Source organism: Rhinoraja longicauda, chromosome 31, assembly GCF_053455715.1.
Source record: "Rhinoraja longicauda isolate Sanriku21f chromosome 31, sRhiLon1.1, whole genome shotgun sequence".
Lineage (NCBI taxonomy): Eukaryota > Metazoa > Chordata > Chondrichthyes > Rajiformes > Arhynchobatidae > Rhinoraja > Rhinoraja longicauda.
The window spans coordinates 4,094,032-4,108,598 of record NC_135983.1 but is presented as its reverse complement, the minus strand read 5'-3'; the positions used below and the strand labels follow the sequence as shown (position 1 = coordinate 4,108,598).

The 14,567-nt window shown below is 47.9% G+C and overlaps 1 protein-coding gene across 3 annotated transcripts in view; it reads left to right on the top strand.

Moving 5' to 3' along the window:
* Positions 1 to 14,567, top strand: part of ralgps1 (Ral GEF with PH domain and SH3 binding motif 1) — a 714,125-nt gene that overhangs the window by 204,220 nt on the left and 495,338 nt on the right. For all 3 annotated transcript variants that reach the window (XM_078426449.1, XM_078426450.1, XM_078426448.1), the window contains 2 exons: positions 6,908 to 6,991; positions 11,297 to 11,386. In XM_078426449.1, the coding sequence (XP_078282575.1) occupies positions 6,908 to 6,991; positions 11,297 to 11,386 (174 nt within the window). The remainder of the gene's footprint in view (positions 1 to 6,907; positions 6,992 to 11,296; positions 11,387 to 14,567) is intronic.

Below are 14,567 nucleotides of genomic sequence, written 5' to 3'. Positions count from 1 at the left end.
ACTAGTGGGAGTATCTAGAACTGGAGGCCACAGCCTCAGATTAAAACGACGTGCCTGTTGAAAGGAGATGAGGAATTTCTTTAGTCAGAGTGTGGTGAATCTGTGGAATTCATTGCCATAGAGGGCTGTGGAGGCCAAGTCAGTGGATATTTTTAAGGTGAAGATTGATAAATTCTTGATTAGTGCGGGTGTCAGGGGTTATGGGGAGAAGGCAGGGGAAAGGGGTTGAGGGGGAAAGATAGATCAGCCATGATTGAATGGCAGAGTGTACTCGATGGGTCGAATGGCCTAATTTTGCTCCTGGAACTTATGAACTTATGAATGGTGTACTGGTCCAAGTGTGCTATTCTGACTTGGCAACCAAAGTACATTTGGGATTGTGGCAACAGCAATGTGAGCCGATGTTTTGGAGTGGTGAGTTTGCATTATGTAACAGCACAACTCTCACATTCTAGTTTAGGCAGATGCTGGTGTGGAAAAAAAGACACAAAAGCATTGGAGTAACTCAGCGGGCCAGGCTGCCTCTGTGGATAGGCAACGTTTCAGGTCGGGGCCCTTCTCCAGGCTTGCAATTCTTCCAATTGCACCCTAGTTCCTGTTTCGTGCTGCTTTCCTGATCTCCTTCAGAAAATGAATGCCCAAAGTCACAAGATGTTAACTGATTACCTGGAGAGGTTAACAAGTTTCTCTTTTTGGGGGAGCACAGTGGTGCAGGTTAGAGTTGCTGCTTTACAGCGCCAGAGACCCAGGTTCGATCCTGACTACGGGTATTGTTTGTACGGAGTTTGCACATTCTCCCTGTCCCCTCCGGTTTCCTCCCACACTCCAAAGATGCACAGATTTGTAGGTTAATTGGTTTCTGTGAATTGCCCCTCGTATGTAGGAGAGAACTTGTGTGCAGTTTCTGTAAATTGTATATTGTGTCCCTAGTGTAGCGTAGTGCTAGTGTTTGGCGTGATCACTGGTTGACACAGACTCGGTGGACCAAAGGGTCTGTTTCCACATTGTGTCTCTGAAGTCTAAAGCAGGAAAAATAATTAATAAACATAACAAAAGTGACATCATCCATTAATCTATCCATAGGAAAAAAAAACCTGCAGATGCTGGTTTAAATCGAAGTTGGACACAAAATGCTGGGGTAACTCAGCGGGACAGGCAGCATCTCTGGAGAGAAGGAATGGGTGACGTTTCGGGTCGAAGAAGGGTCTCGACCTGAAGCGTCACCCATTCCTTCTCTCCGGAGATGCTGCCTGACCTGCTGAGTTACTCCAGCATTTTGTGTCTACCATTAATTTATCCATTTGTGGTTCTGCTTTTGTTTTCAATGGATTGGTCGTGTAGTTCCGAAGTATTGTGTTGGCTCCTACTGGTTTTAGATGCTCATTCTCCGCTGTTGTAACTTGAAGTTGGAGTGTTATACACCATGAGACCCAGATCCCTCAGTGGTCCTGTGGAATTAGCAAACTTGGCTGGTGAAGGTGTTAATTTCCATTCCATAACCTTTCACTGAGAATCGAGAAAACATAACACGATAAAAATGACAGAATAACAGAATTATGCAGGGCTACCTTCCAAAGAAGGGTTGAGCTAGGAATCATTTGTGATGTAAAGTCTAACTTTTAGTTTAGTTTAGAGATACAGCGCGGAAACAGGCCCTTCAGCCCACCGGGTCCGCACCGACCTGCAATCCCCGCACATTAACACTATCCTACACACACTAGGGACAATTTACAATTATACCAAGTCAATTAACCAATTAACCTACAAACCCGGTAGACACGAAATGCTGGAGTAACTCAGCAGGTCAGGCAGCATCTCGGGAGAGAAGGAATGGGTGACTTTTCGGGTCGAGACCCTTCTTCAGACTGAAGAAGGGTCTCGACCCGAAACGTCACCCATTCCTTCTCTCCAGAGATGCTGCCTGACCCGCTGAGTTACTCCAGCATTTCGTGCTACCTTCGATTTAAACCAGCATCTGTGTTTTTTTCCCTACACAACCTACAAACCTGTATGTCTTTGGAGTGTGGGAGGAAACCGAAGATCTCGTAGAAAACTCACATGGTCACGGAGAGAATGGACAAACTCCGTACAGACGGCACCCGTAGTCGGGATCGAACCCAGGTCTCCGGCGCTGCAAGCACTGCAAGGCAGCAACTCTACCGCTGTGCCACCGTGCCGCCCAAAAAGGAGTGGTGATGTTTTGGGTCGGGACTCTTTTAGTTTAGTTTAGTTTAGTTTAGTTTAGAGATACAGTGCAGAAATAGGCCCTTCGGCCCACCGAGTCCGAATCAACCAGCGATCCCCGCACATTAACACCATCCTACACACAATTGGGACAATTTACCTACAAACCTGTACGTCTTTGGAGTGTGGGAAGAAACCGAAGATCTCGGAGAAAACCCACGTGGTCACGAGGAGAACGTACAAACTCCGTACAGACAGCACCCGTAGTTGGGATGGAACCCTAGTCGCTGGCGCTGCAAGCGCTGTAAGGCAGCAACTCTACCGCTGCACCACCTTGGTGTCAGGGGTGTCAGGGGTTACGGTGTCAGTGGTTATGGGGTCAGGGGTTATGGGGAGAGGGCAAGAGAATGGGGTTGAGAGGGAGAGATAGATCAACCATGATTGAATGGTGGAGTAGACTTGATGGGCCGAATGGCCTAATTTTGCTCCTTTCACTTATGAACTTATGACCTTATGAACTAAGACTGGCTCGGTGACATCCCTTGCTCTGAGCCTGATGGTTCATGATGGCTTCATCACGCATTACAAGCTGGATCACAAACATCTAGGCTGACACAATGCGGCAGGAATGCTGCATTGTCAGAGGGCCATGTTTGCAGAACACTTGACCAAAGTGATTTAATAAAAATAAATCTCGTTAATGGAAAGCTGGCTTTGCAAAATAGTTCGCCTCATTTCCTTTGTTACATCCATGACTTCATTTTAAAAGTCCTGCATTGGCTGTGAAATGCACTGGAATGGCCAGAGACTGTGAAATATGTTATTTTCATTGACAATTCAGACGTAGAAAAACAACATCAAGTCTTAGCAAAGTGAACTCCAGGACATGAACTGAAGTTCCACCTGTTTGCTCGGAACTTGCAAAGTGCCTTCACTTCCACAGCACCCCTTTATCTCGTTGCAGTTAGAATTTAAAAAAATATAATTGGTTCTGTGGAAACTCTCCAACACAAACGGAGAGGCAGATTTCTGTCCGTTTGCGTCTGCTAAGTGCTCAGTAAGGTAGCGGGTGAGTGGAACTGTTTCTGAAATGACGTTCTGTTGAAGGAATCAAATTGCAGAAACCTGCCATAGAGTACCCTTCCACACAGGGCAAATATCTACTCCAAAACTAGTTGAGGCAGCACGGTGGCACAGCGGTACAGTACCAGAGACTCAAGTTCCATCCTGACTACATAGACCCATAGAAACATAGAAAATAGGTGCAGGAGGAGGCTATTTGGCCCTTCGAGCCTGCACCGCCATTCGTTGAGATCATGGCTGATCATCTACAATCAGTAACCCGTGCCTGCCTTCTCCCCATATCCCTTGATTCTGCTAGCCCCTAGAGCTCTCTCTAACTCTCTTTTAAATTCATCCAGTGAATTTGCCTCCACTGCCCTCTGTGGCAGAGGATTCCACAAATTCACAACTCTCTGGGTGAAAAAGTTGCTTCTCACCTCAGTTTTACGGGTGCTGTCTGTACGGAGTTTGTACGTTCTCCCCGTGACCTGCGTGGGTTTTCTCCGGGTGCTGCGGTTTCCCCTCATGCTCCAAAGACGTACAGGCTTGTCGGTTAATTGGCTCTGGTATAATTGTAAATTGTCCCCAGTGTGTGTGAGATCGGGTTAGTGTGTGGGAATAGCTGATTGGCATGGACTATATGAGCCTGTTTCCGCGCTGTATCTCTAAACTAAACTAGTGCTTTAAATCTTGGATTAAACACCAGAAAGCCACGTTTAAAAAGGCAGAATGGAATCTGTGACTGAGGACAGAACTAAAGCAGTCTCCAGATGAGGGATCGATGTGAATGTCACTGTTGCTCCAATGTGGTTCAATGCTCTGGTACCACAGTTGCAGCTCCTTCGGCCAACAACACCAGGCCAATGGTGTCGTGGTAAAGCAGGCATCTAGTGTGCTTGCCGTCAATGGTCGGGCATGGAGTACAGGAATCAAGAAGTCATAATCCAGTTTTATAGGACAGCCAGATTTGGAGTATTGTGTGCTGCTCTAGTTGCCACGTTATAGGGAGGATGTGGAGGCTTTAAATGAATGCTTTATTGTCACAGTGAAAGTCTTTGCTTGCATTGCCCAAGGTATGCAAATAGTTGCCACATAAAGGGTCCTTACAAAGTTACAAAGATGGCTCCTCCACTGTTCTCCCCCCCCACCCCCGTCCCCCCACGCAGGGTCCTCCTTTGTTCCTTCCCCTGGCGGCGGCGTCCTCACTTCCACATGTTCCGTCCTCGTCCATCAGTCGGCGCCACCATCGACCGCCGCGCCGACCTCACCACTATCGCCGCCGGGTCCTCTCTGGATGATCCCGTGGTGCCGACCCAGGCCCCAGCTACGGCCTCCTCAGACCCAGGCCCCAGCCACGGGCCCCACAGACCCAGGCCCCAGCCACGGCCTCCTCAGACCCAGGCCCCAGCCACGGGCCCCACAGACCCAGGCCCCAGCCGTGGGCCCCACAGACCCAGGCCCCAGCCGTGGGCCCCACAGACCCAGGCCCCAGCCACGGCCTCCTCAGACCCAGGCCCCAGCCGTGGGCCCCACAGACCCAGGCCCCAGCCACGGGCCCCACAGACCCAGGCCCCAGCCACGGGCCCCACAGACCCAGCCCCCAGCCGCGGGCCCCACAGACACAGGCCCCAGGGGGGGTAGGGGGTGGTAGGGTGTGGGGGGTGTGTGGGGGGGTTGGATGTGGAGTATTAATAATCACCAGCTCATCACCATTAATCAGGCACCAGGATTCAAAGCTGAAATCCTTCTCTAACAGACAGCAACCAATTCATCAATTCAAAATAGCACAAAGAAAGGATATCTCAAGCAGATGGTCTTTAATATAGTTTCAGGAAGAGGAAAAGGAATACAGGCCTAACAAACTAGGGCCATGCCTGACTGCTTGACACTGGATTATCTTGACACTGGATTAATAGCATGAGAGATTTTCAGTCAACAGAAAATGTCCCTCTAGTTTCTTCACATTTGCTCCATTTACTTTTGTCAGTGCCAATTGCTGGGATAATTTATGCCCTATTGCAGTTCATTCAGGTGCAATGCCTTTGACCAATGCTGCCATTGTTGAGGGGTGTCCTTACAGAGGTGTATAACGTGATGTCGAAATAAGGAACTGCAGATGGTAGTTAACAGACAAAAAAAGACACAAAGTGCTGGAGTAACTCAGCAGGTCATACAATCATGGTATTTTACCCAGGGTAGGTGAGTCCAGAACCAGAGGGCATTGGTTTAAGATGAGAGGGGTAAGAATTAATAGAGACCTGAGGGTGACCTTTTCACTCAGAGTGTTGTGGGTGGGTGGAAAGAGCTGCCGATGGGCTTCAGATCCACGAAAGGCGGAGTGGCGGAGACAGGCACCTTGCTGCGGTCCAGTGTGCCAACGTGAACCATCCTGGAGAGGCCCTGGGAAGAGTTCTCTTTTCTTCGTGAAGGGCGGGGCAGGGGAAGAGTCAGGGATTCTGGCAGCGTCTGGTGAGATCTTGCTGGCCCTTGTAAATCCAGGGGAGATGGTGCAAGTCTTGGGCCGGTCTCTGCCCATATCCACAGCAGGTCTCCAAGGTGATCAGCCCCAGGCATGTTGGGACAATGTAGGACTTTACAGGGCGGCACGGTGGCGCAGCAGTAGAGTTGCTGTCTTACAGCGCCCGAGACTCGGGTTCGATCCTGACTACGGGTGCTACCTGTACGGAGTTTGTACGTTCTCCTGTGACCTGCGTGGGTTTTCACCGGGTGCTCAGGTTTCCTCCCACACTCCAGAGACGTACAGGTTTGCAGGTTAAATGGCTTCGGTAAAAATTGTAAATTGTCCCTCGTGTGTAGGATAGTGTTAGTGTACGGGGTGATCGCTGGTCGGCGCGGTTTCCGTAGGACAGAAGGGCCTATTTACGCTTTGTATCTCTAAAGTCAATAGACAATAGACAATAGGTGCAGGAGGAGGCCATTCGGCCCTTCGAGCCAGCACCGCCATTCAATGTGATCATGGCTGATCATTCTCAATCAGTACCCCGTTCCTGCCTTCTCCCCATACCCCCTGACTCCTCTATCCTTAAGAGCTCTATCTAGCTCTCTCTTGAATGCATTCAGAGAATTGGCCTCCACTGCCTTCTGAGGCAGAGGAATTCTACAGATTCACAACTCTCTGACTGAAAAAGATTTTCCTCATCTCCGTTCTAAATGGCCTACCCCTTATTCTTAAACTGTGGCCCCTTGTTCTGGACTCCCCCAACATTGGGAACATGTTTCCTGCCTCTAACGTGTCCAACCCCTTAATAATCTTATACGTTTCGATAAGATCTCCTCTCATCCTTCTAAATTCCAGTGTTTACAAGCTTAATCGCTCCAGTCTAAAGGAGGCAGTTGAGGCAACTGCTATAACACTATTTAAAAGACATTTGGACACTTATATGACAGAATCGTTTCACAAGGATATGGGCCAAATGCAGGCAAATGGGACTAGTGTGGATGGGGCATCTTAGTCGGCATGGGCAAGTTGGGCCCAAGGGCCTCGTTTCGTGCTGAATTATTTTATGATTCATTGCAATGTGTCCAGACTGCAGTCTCATTTCCCGGAAAAATGTAAGCAGGATGCTGAATAATTATTTAGAATGATCTTCTCATAATTATTATCTAATGATATAAATAATTATTATTTATTATCTTGCAGGAACTAAGTAGCTGCGGATGGAACAAGAAAGACAAACACATCCTGGCGCCAAACATCGTTGCGTTCACCAGAAGGTTCAATCAGGTGAGATGACAAGAAGACAAGAAGACAGGAGTGGGAGATGGCCATTCGGCCCCTCATGCCTGCACTGTCAATCAATATGTTCATTGTTGATCAACCCTGGAAGTCATAAGGTCATATGAGCTGAATCAGGCCATTCGGCCCATCACGTCTATTCCACCATTCAATCATGGCTGTTCTATCTCTTCCTCCAAAAAACATTCTCCTGCCTTCTTAGTTTTGGTCTCCAAATTTGACAGTTTTGGTCTCCAAATTTGACAGTTTTGGTCTCCAAATTTGAGGAAGGATATTCTTGCTATTGAGGGCGTGCAGCGTAGGTTTACCAGGTTAATTCCCAGAATGGCGGGACTGTCATATGTTGAAAGACTGGAGCGACTAGGCTTGTATACACTGGAATTTAGAAGGATGAGAGATCTTATCGAAACGTATAAGATTATTAAGGGGTTGGACACGTTAGAGGCAGGAAACATGTTCCCAATGTTGGGGGAGTCCAGAACAAGGGGCCACAGTTTAAGAATAAGGGGTAGGCCATTTAGAACTGAGATGAGGAAAAACATTTTCAGTCAGAGAGTTGTAAATCTGTGAAATTCTTTGCCTCAGAAGGCAGTGGAGGGAACTCTCGTCGTCCTGCACCTATTGTCTATTGTCTATTGTCCCCATAACCCCTGACATCTGTGCTAATCAAGAATCTATCGATCTCTGCCTTAAAAATACCCACTGACTTGGCCTCTACAGCCTTCAGTGGCAAATAATTCCACGGATTCACCACCCTCTGACTAAAGAAATTTCTCCTCATCTCTTTCCTAAAAGAACATCCTTTAATTCTGATGCTATGACCTCCAGTCCTAGACTCTCCCTCTAGTGGAAACATCCTCGCCTCATCCACTCTATCCAGGCCTTTCACTATTCTGTACGTTTCAATGAGGCCCCCCCTCATTCTTCTAAACTCCAGCGAGTACAGGCCCAGGTCATTTCCTCTTCTGTGCTAGATACCCATCTCCCTCACTTCCCGGTGTAGGAAGGAACTGCAGATGCTGGTTTGAACCGAAGATAGAAAGAAAGATCATCTTCAATACTGGTGCCAGATTGAAGGTGATGAGCTGCCCTTTATTAATTCACTCCCCCCACCCCTCTCCCAACAGTTCCATTCACCTCTCCATTGGGGACAGTTTCTTCCCAGCTGTTGTCAGGCCACTGAACCATCTTCAGACTTGAGTCTCCAGAAATGCTGCCTGTCCCGCTAAGTTACTCCATCATTTTGTGTCTGTCCTCCCTCACTTCCCTGATCTTTCCTTTAAACGCCTCGAGTGATCCAGGCTGCGCAACCCTTCAGGATAGGGGATTCCTGAGATCACCAGTCCCTGAGCGAGTAATGTTAGTGACGCCCTGCAGTTGTGCAGAGCCCTGGTGAGACCACATCTGGAGTATTGTGTGCAGTTTTGGTCTCCTAATTTGAGGAAGGACGTTCTTGCTAATGAGGCAGTGCAGCGTAGGTTCACGAGGTTAATCCCCGGGATGGCGGGACTGTCATATGAGGAAAGATTGAAAGACTGGGCTTGCATTCACTGGAGTTTAGAAGGATGAGAGGGGATCTTATAGAAACATATAAAATTATAAAAGGACTGGACAAGCTAGATGCAGGAAACATGTTCCCAATGTTGGGGGAGTCCAGAACCAGGGGCCACAGCCTAAGAATAAAGGGGAGGCCATTTAAAACTGAGATGAGGAAGAATCTTTTCACCCAGAGAGTTGTGAATTTGTGGAATTCTCTGCCACAGAAGGCAGTGGAGGCCAATTCACTGGATGAATTTAAAAGAGAGTTAGATAGAGCTCTAGGAGCTAGCGGAATCAAGGGAGAAGGCACGCACAGGTTATTGATTGTGGATGATCAGCCATGATCACAATGAATGGTGGTGCTGGCTCGAAGGGCCGAATCGCCTCCTCCTGCACCTATTTTCTATGTTTCTATGTTTCTATGGGCATCCCCATATACAATGGATGAGCCATTTAAACGGGGTCAGTAACGAGTGTGCGATTGAACATTAGTGAAGTCTCGTTCACATGGGCCTACACATGGATTATTCGTTGCTATGCAAGATTCAGGCTGGGGGGTGTAATAGGAACTGGAGGAGGGCAAGAGGCCCTATGAGCATGTTCTGCAAGTCATGGCAACGAGATCATAATCTCCAACCCGTCGAAGGTCTGTCGGTACACGTGACAATAAACTAAACTAAACTAAACTAACTGAGCTTGCAAGCGTACACCACCAGACTCAGGAACAGCTTCTTCCCCTCTGTTGTCAGGTTTCTGAACGGTCCTTACATAAGCCAGGGTACTGTCCAATTCACCTCTACCCCATTGCGGACATTGGACTTTGTCTCTGGAACTGGTGCGCTACAATGCTGAGAACTATATTCTGCACTCTGTATCTTCCCCTTTGCTCTACTTTTTGTACTTGACTTTTTGATTGTATTTATGTGTAGTATTATCTGATCTTATTGGATAGCATGCAAAACAAAGCTTTTCGCTGTACCTTGGGTCACGTGACATTAATAAACCTAAACCAGTTCCAATGGCAGACCTTTGACAGTAGACAATAGGCGCAGGAGGAGGCCATTCGGGCCTTTGATCCAGCACCACCATTCACCGTGATCATGGCTAATCATGCACAATCAGTTCCCGGTTCCTGCCTTCCCCCCATATCCCTTGACTCCGCTATCATTAAGAGCCCTATCCAACTCTTTCTTGAGAACATCCAGAGAATTGGCCTCCACTGCCTTCTGAGGCAGAGAATTCCACAGCTTCACAACTCTCTGACTGAAAAAGTTTTTCCTCATTTCCGTTCTAAATGGTCTGCCCCTTATTCTTAAACTGTGGCCCCTGGTTCGGGACTCCCCTAACATCGGGAACATGTTTCCTGCCTCTAACATGTCCAACCCCTTAATAATCCAGAACATGAACTCTCACCATGTGTAGGAAAGAACTGCAGATGCTGGTTTAAATCGAAGATAGACGCAAAATTAACTTCCACATTACCTGCTGTGTTTGTAGTTGAGTGTTTCTGACCGGCACACCTCAGTCGTTTAGAATTGATCACATTTCCTCCACCCTGACCCTCAACACTGCTGCTCCTCAAGGCTGAGAGAACAATCAGTGATGCTTTATTGTCACATGTGCCCAGAGACAGTGAGATGCTTTGTTGTTGTATACAAATCATGCAGCAGACCGCACCTGGGCAGTACGCAGAGAGTTGCCACCTTCTGGTACTGACAGAGTTGCAGAAGGTTCGTCGAGCAGTCTTATAGAAACATAGAAAGTAGGTGCAGGTGTAGGCCATTCGGCCCTTCGAGACTGCACCGCCATTCAATATGCCCACCGGAAATTGGATGAACAGCACCTCATATTTCGCCTGGGCAGTTTGCAGCCCAGTGGTATGAACATCGACTTCTCCAACTTTAGATAATTCCTCTGTCCCTCCCGTCCCCTCCCCCTTCCCAGATCTCCCTCTATCTTCCTGTCTCCACCTATATCCTTCCTTTGTCCCGCCCCCCTGACATCAGTCTGAAGAAGGGTCCCGACCCGAAACGTCACCCATTCCTTCTCTCCCGAGATGCTGCCTGACCCGCTAAGTTACTCCAGCATTTTGTGAATGAATCGATTTGTACCAGCATCTGCAGTTATTTTCTTATATTATTTTCTTATTCCGCCATTCAATATCATCATGGCTGATCATCCAACTCAGTAACCTGTACCTGCCTTCTCTCCATACCCCCTGATCCCTTTAGCCATAAGGGCCACATCTAACTCCCTCTTAAATATAGCCAATGAACTGGCCTCAACTACCCTCTGTGGCAGAGAATGTTCCAGCAGTGATGAATCAGCGGGGCTCAGGTTGTCGGCCACCCCGTGGTGAGCCCTGTCAACTGACCTCAATCAGGCGAACGACAACAAACGGAGACAGCAGAAGCAGAAGCGGCTTCATAACTTCTGCTGCCTCAAACGCAAGAAGAAGAAGAAGAAGATGATGAATCAGCACATGGCCAGAGGCAACCCTCCTCCAGCCCTGACAGCTGGACATGGCTGAGCCAGGCTCTGAGGCATTGCGAGCTGCCAAGAGCTTTGTGTATCTCTGAAATTTAGAAATGTTCAATTTAGTCCAATAAGTTTAAGTTGGGTGAAAAAAATCTGCTAAAATAAAATGTTATTGAGGTCATGCTCAACGCGGTCATGCTCTCGTGCGTTCAGTGGGATAAAATGCTTCACCCCTTCAGCTTCACTAAATGTGACCGACCTTTGTGTTCCTGGCAGGTCAGTTTCTGGATTGTTCGAGAGATCCTGACCGCTCAGACGTTGAAAATACGAGCGGAAATATTGAGCCACTTTATAAAACTCGCCAAGGTAGGCAAATGCTCTCTCTCGTGCTGAGAATATTTTGGATTCCATGAAATAAGTCCACAGGTTCTAGGAGCAGAATTAGGCCATTCGGCCCATCGAGTCCACTCCGCCATTCAATCATGGCTGATCTATCTCTCCCCCTCAACCCCTTTCTCCTGCCTCCTGCCTTCTCCCCATAACCCCTGACACCCGCACTAATCAAGAATCTATCAATCTTCACCTTAAAAATATCCACTGACTTGGCCTCCACAGCCCTCTATGGCAATGAATTCCACAGATTCACCACCCTCTGACTAAAGAAATTCCTCATCTCCTTTCTACAGGCACGTCCTTTTAATCTGAGGCTGTGGCCTCCAGTCCTAGACACTCCCACTAGTGGAAGCATCCTCTCTACGTCCACTCTATCCAGGCCTTTTGCAGTTCTGTAAGTTTCATTTAGGTCCCCCCTCATCTTTCTAAACTCCAGCGAGTACAGGCCCAGTGCCGACAAATGCTCATCATATGTTAACCCACTCATTCCTGGGATCCTGCTGATTCCTGCTGATCTATCTCTCCCCCTCAACCCCATTCTCCTGCCTCCTGCCTCCTCCCCATAACCCCTGACACCCGTACTAATCAAGAATCTATCAATCTTCGCCTTAAAAATATCCATTGACTTGGCCTCCACGGCCGTCTGTGGCAAAGAACTCCACAGATTTATCACCTTCTGACTAAAGAATTTATTTTGGACATTTGAAGTTACTCCTCAGAATGATGGGCTTGACCATTTTATGGGGCATATAAGAGACATCTGACTAAAGAAATTCCTCCTCATCCCGTTTCTAGGATTTCTAGTCACGGCTGAACTAATCTTTTCCCATCTCAGTACCTGTTTCCAAATCTGGTGCATATTTTCTGGGACTAATTTGGGAATCACTAAATGAACTTGACATCAAGCCTTTGGAAGGAGACATTCCCTTCCACCTCTGGCTTCACATTTCACGACTCTTCGATCTTTATCTCACACTTTTTGTCTTTTCATCTCTGCCGTTTGCCCAACCCTTCAGCCAATCAACCCCCTTTACCTGTATCCACCTATCACTTGTCAGGCCTTGTCCGGACCCTGCCTCTTGCAGCTTTCTCCCTCCTACTACAATTTATCAAGAAGGGTCCCAACCTGAAACATCACCTCCCCATGTTCTCCACACATGCTGCCTGACCCACTAAGTCACTCCAGCACTTTGTGTCTTTTTAAAACATTAGACAGGAGAATTGGCAAAAGGTTTGATTGAAAAGAGATATTTTAAGGAGCGCCTTCTGTAAGATGATGATCCTCCATTGAGGACAAAAGCAACTGACAGTGGAGTGATGAATACACTGGAAGGGCAGCACGGTGGCTCAGCAGTAGAGTTATTGCTTTACAACGCCAGAGACCCGGCTTCCATCCTGACCATGGGTGCTTGTCTGCACAGAGTTTGTACATTCTCCCTGCGTGACCTGCGAGGGTTTTTTCCCAAAATCTTCGGTGTCCTCCCACACTCCAAAGACGTACAGGTTTGTAGGTTAATTGGCTTGGTGTAAATGTAAAAATGTAAAATTGTCCCCAGTGTGTGTAGTATAGTGTAAATGTGCAGGAATCGCTAGTGGGTGCGGACTCGGTGGGCCGAAGGACCTGTTTTCCGTGCTGTATTTCTAAACCAAACTAAAACTAAGCTAGACTTGAAGATAGGGAGCGAGAATGCCTGTGGGACTGGTAGAGGCTGTAGAAATTTGGGGGGATGAAATTAAGGAAGGATTAAAAAAATAGATTGGATGAAGCTTTTAAAAATGTATTTGAATGGGAGGCAGGAAGCACTGAGGCGTTGGATTACCATGTTTTGGAACAAGTTAAGAAATGAGCACCCAAGTCATGGTTAAGGACATCCATGTGGAGCAGCAGCAATGCGGTGCCATTTAAAAGGCTTTTGGAAAGGATAAGCAAGGAACAGAGGGATCATGTGCAGGCAGAAAAGATTAGGTTCACCTGGCATCATGTCCAGCATGGACATTGTGGGCCGAAGGGCCTGTTTCTGTGATGTACTGTCCTATCTTCTTGCCCCCAACTCTGATCAAAATTAGAATTCCCACTCTTTTACACCATTCATATGTCAATGTAGGAGGTAGACACAAAATGTCTATTAACTCATCAGGTCAGGCAGCATCTCTGGAGAGAAGGAATGGGTGACGTTTCGGGTCGAGACCCTTCCCAATCTCGTTGTACCCCTGTACAATGACAATAAAGATATATTGTATTGTATTGTATTGTATTCTTCAGACCCGACTCGACCCGAAACATCACCCATTCCTTCTCTTCAGTGATGCTCCCTGTCCCGCTGAGTTACGCCAGTATTTTGTGTCTATATCCGGTAGATTAACAGTCGGGTTGGGACCCTTCTTCAGTCAATACAATTTGTGTGACATGTACCCCAGCAGTTCCTGGCAACACCACCACCTGCAGATTCCCCTCCAAGCTGACTTGGGGAATATATCGCCATTCTTCCATTATCCCCGATTGTCAACGTCTGAGTCCATGATGCTGTTACAAGCCAGCTTCTCAGTTTACCTGTACCTCACCATATTTGCCTGCATGACAATAAACTCAAGACACATGGAACTGCAGATGCTGGAATCTTGAGTAAAACATAATCAGCACCGTGCCAGGCTTTGTCTGACCTCCACCTCTTCTCCAGCTTTCTTTCCCCCTTCGACGGTCAATCTGAAGATGGATGGTGCCCGTTACTGCCGATTGTCCATTACAACCGAGTGGGGGGGGGCGGGTAAAGCTTAACCTCAGGCAGGAAGAAGCGCGGCGTTGGGGAGGGGAGGGCTAAACTGGGGGGATGCCACAGCCGGGGAGCCGCAGTGCCACCGGCCCTATACGCGGTGGGCCAGGGATGGGCCCGGTTCTCACGCCGCTCGCGCTCTCCCCTCCCGCAACCACACGCTCCTGCCACACGGCACCAGCTCAGCGGGCAACTGGCGGAGGTGGAGGGGAGGTGATACAGGAGCCTCGTTCTGCTGCAGATGAAATTTGCAATATAGAGGTCCATTATGGTGAGAGCTCACTGTCATAGTGGGCAGTAGAGGTTGGCTGACCTGATAAGTGATGATGTTTAAAAATGTTGTTTTATATACTTCATGTTTAAGAAACAGTTAGACAGGTACA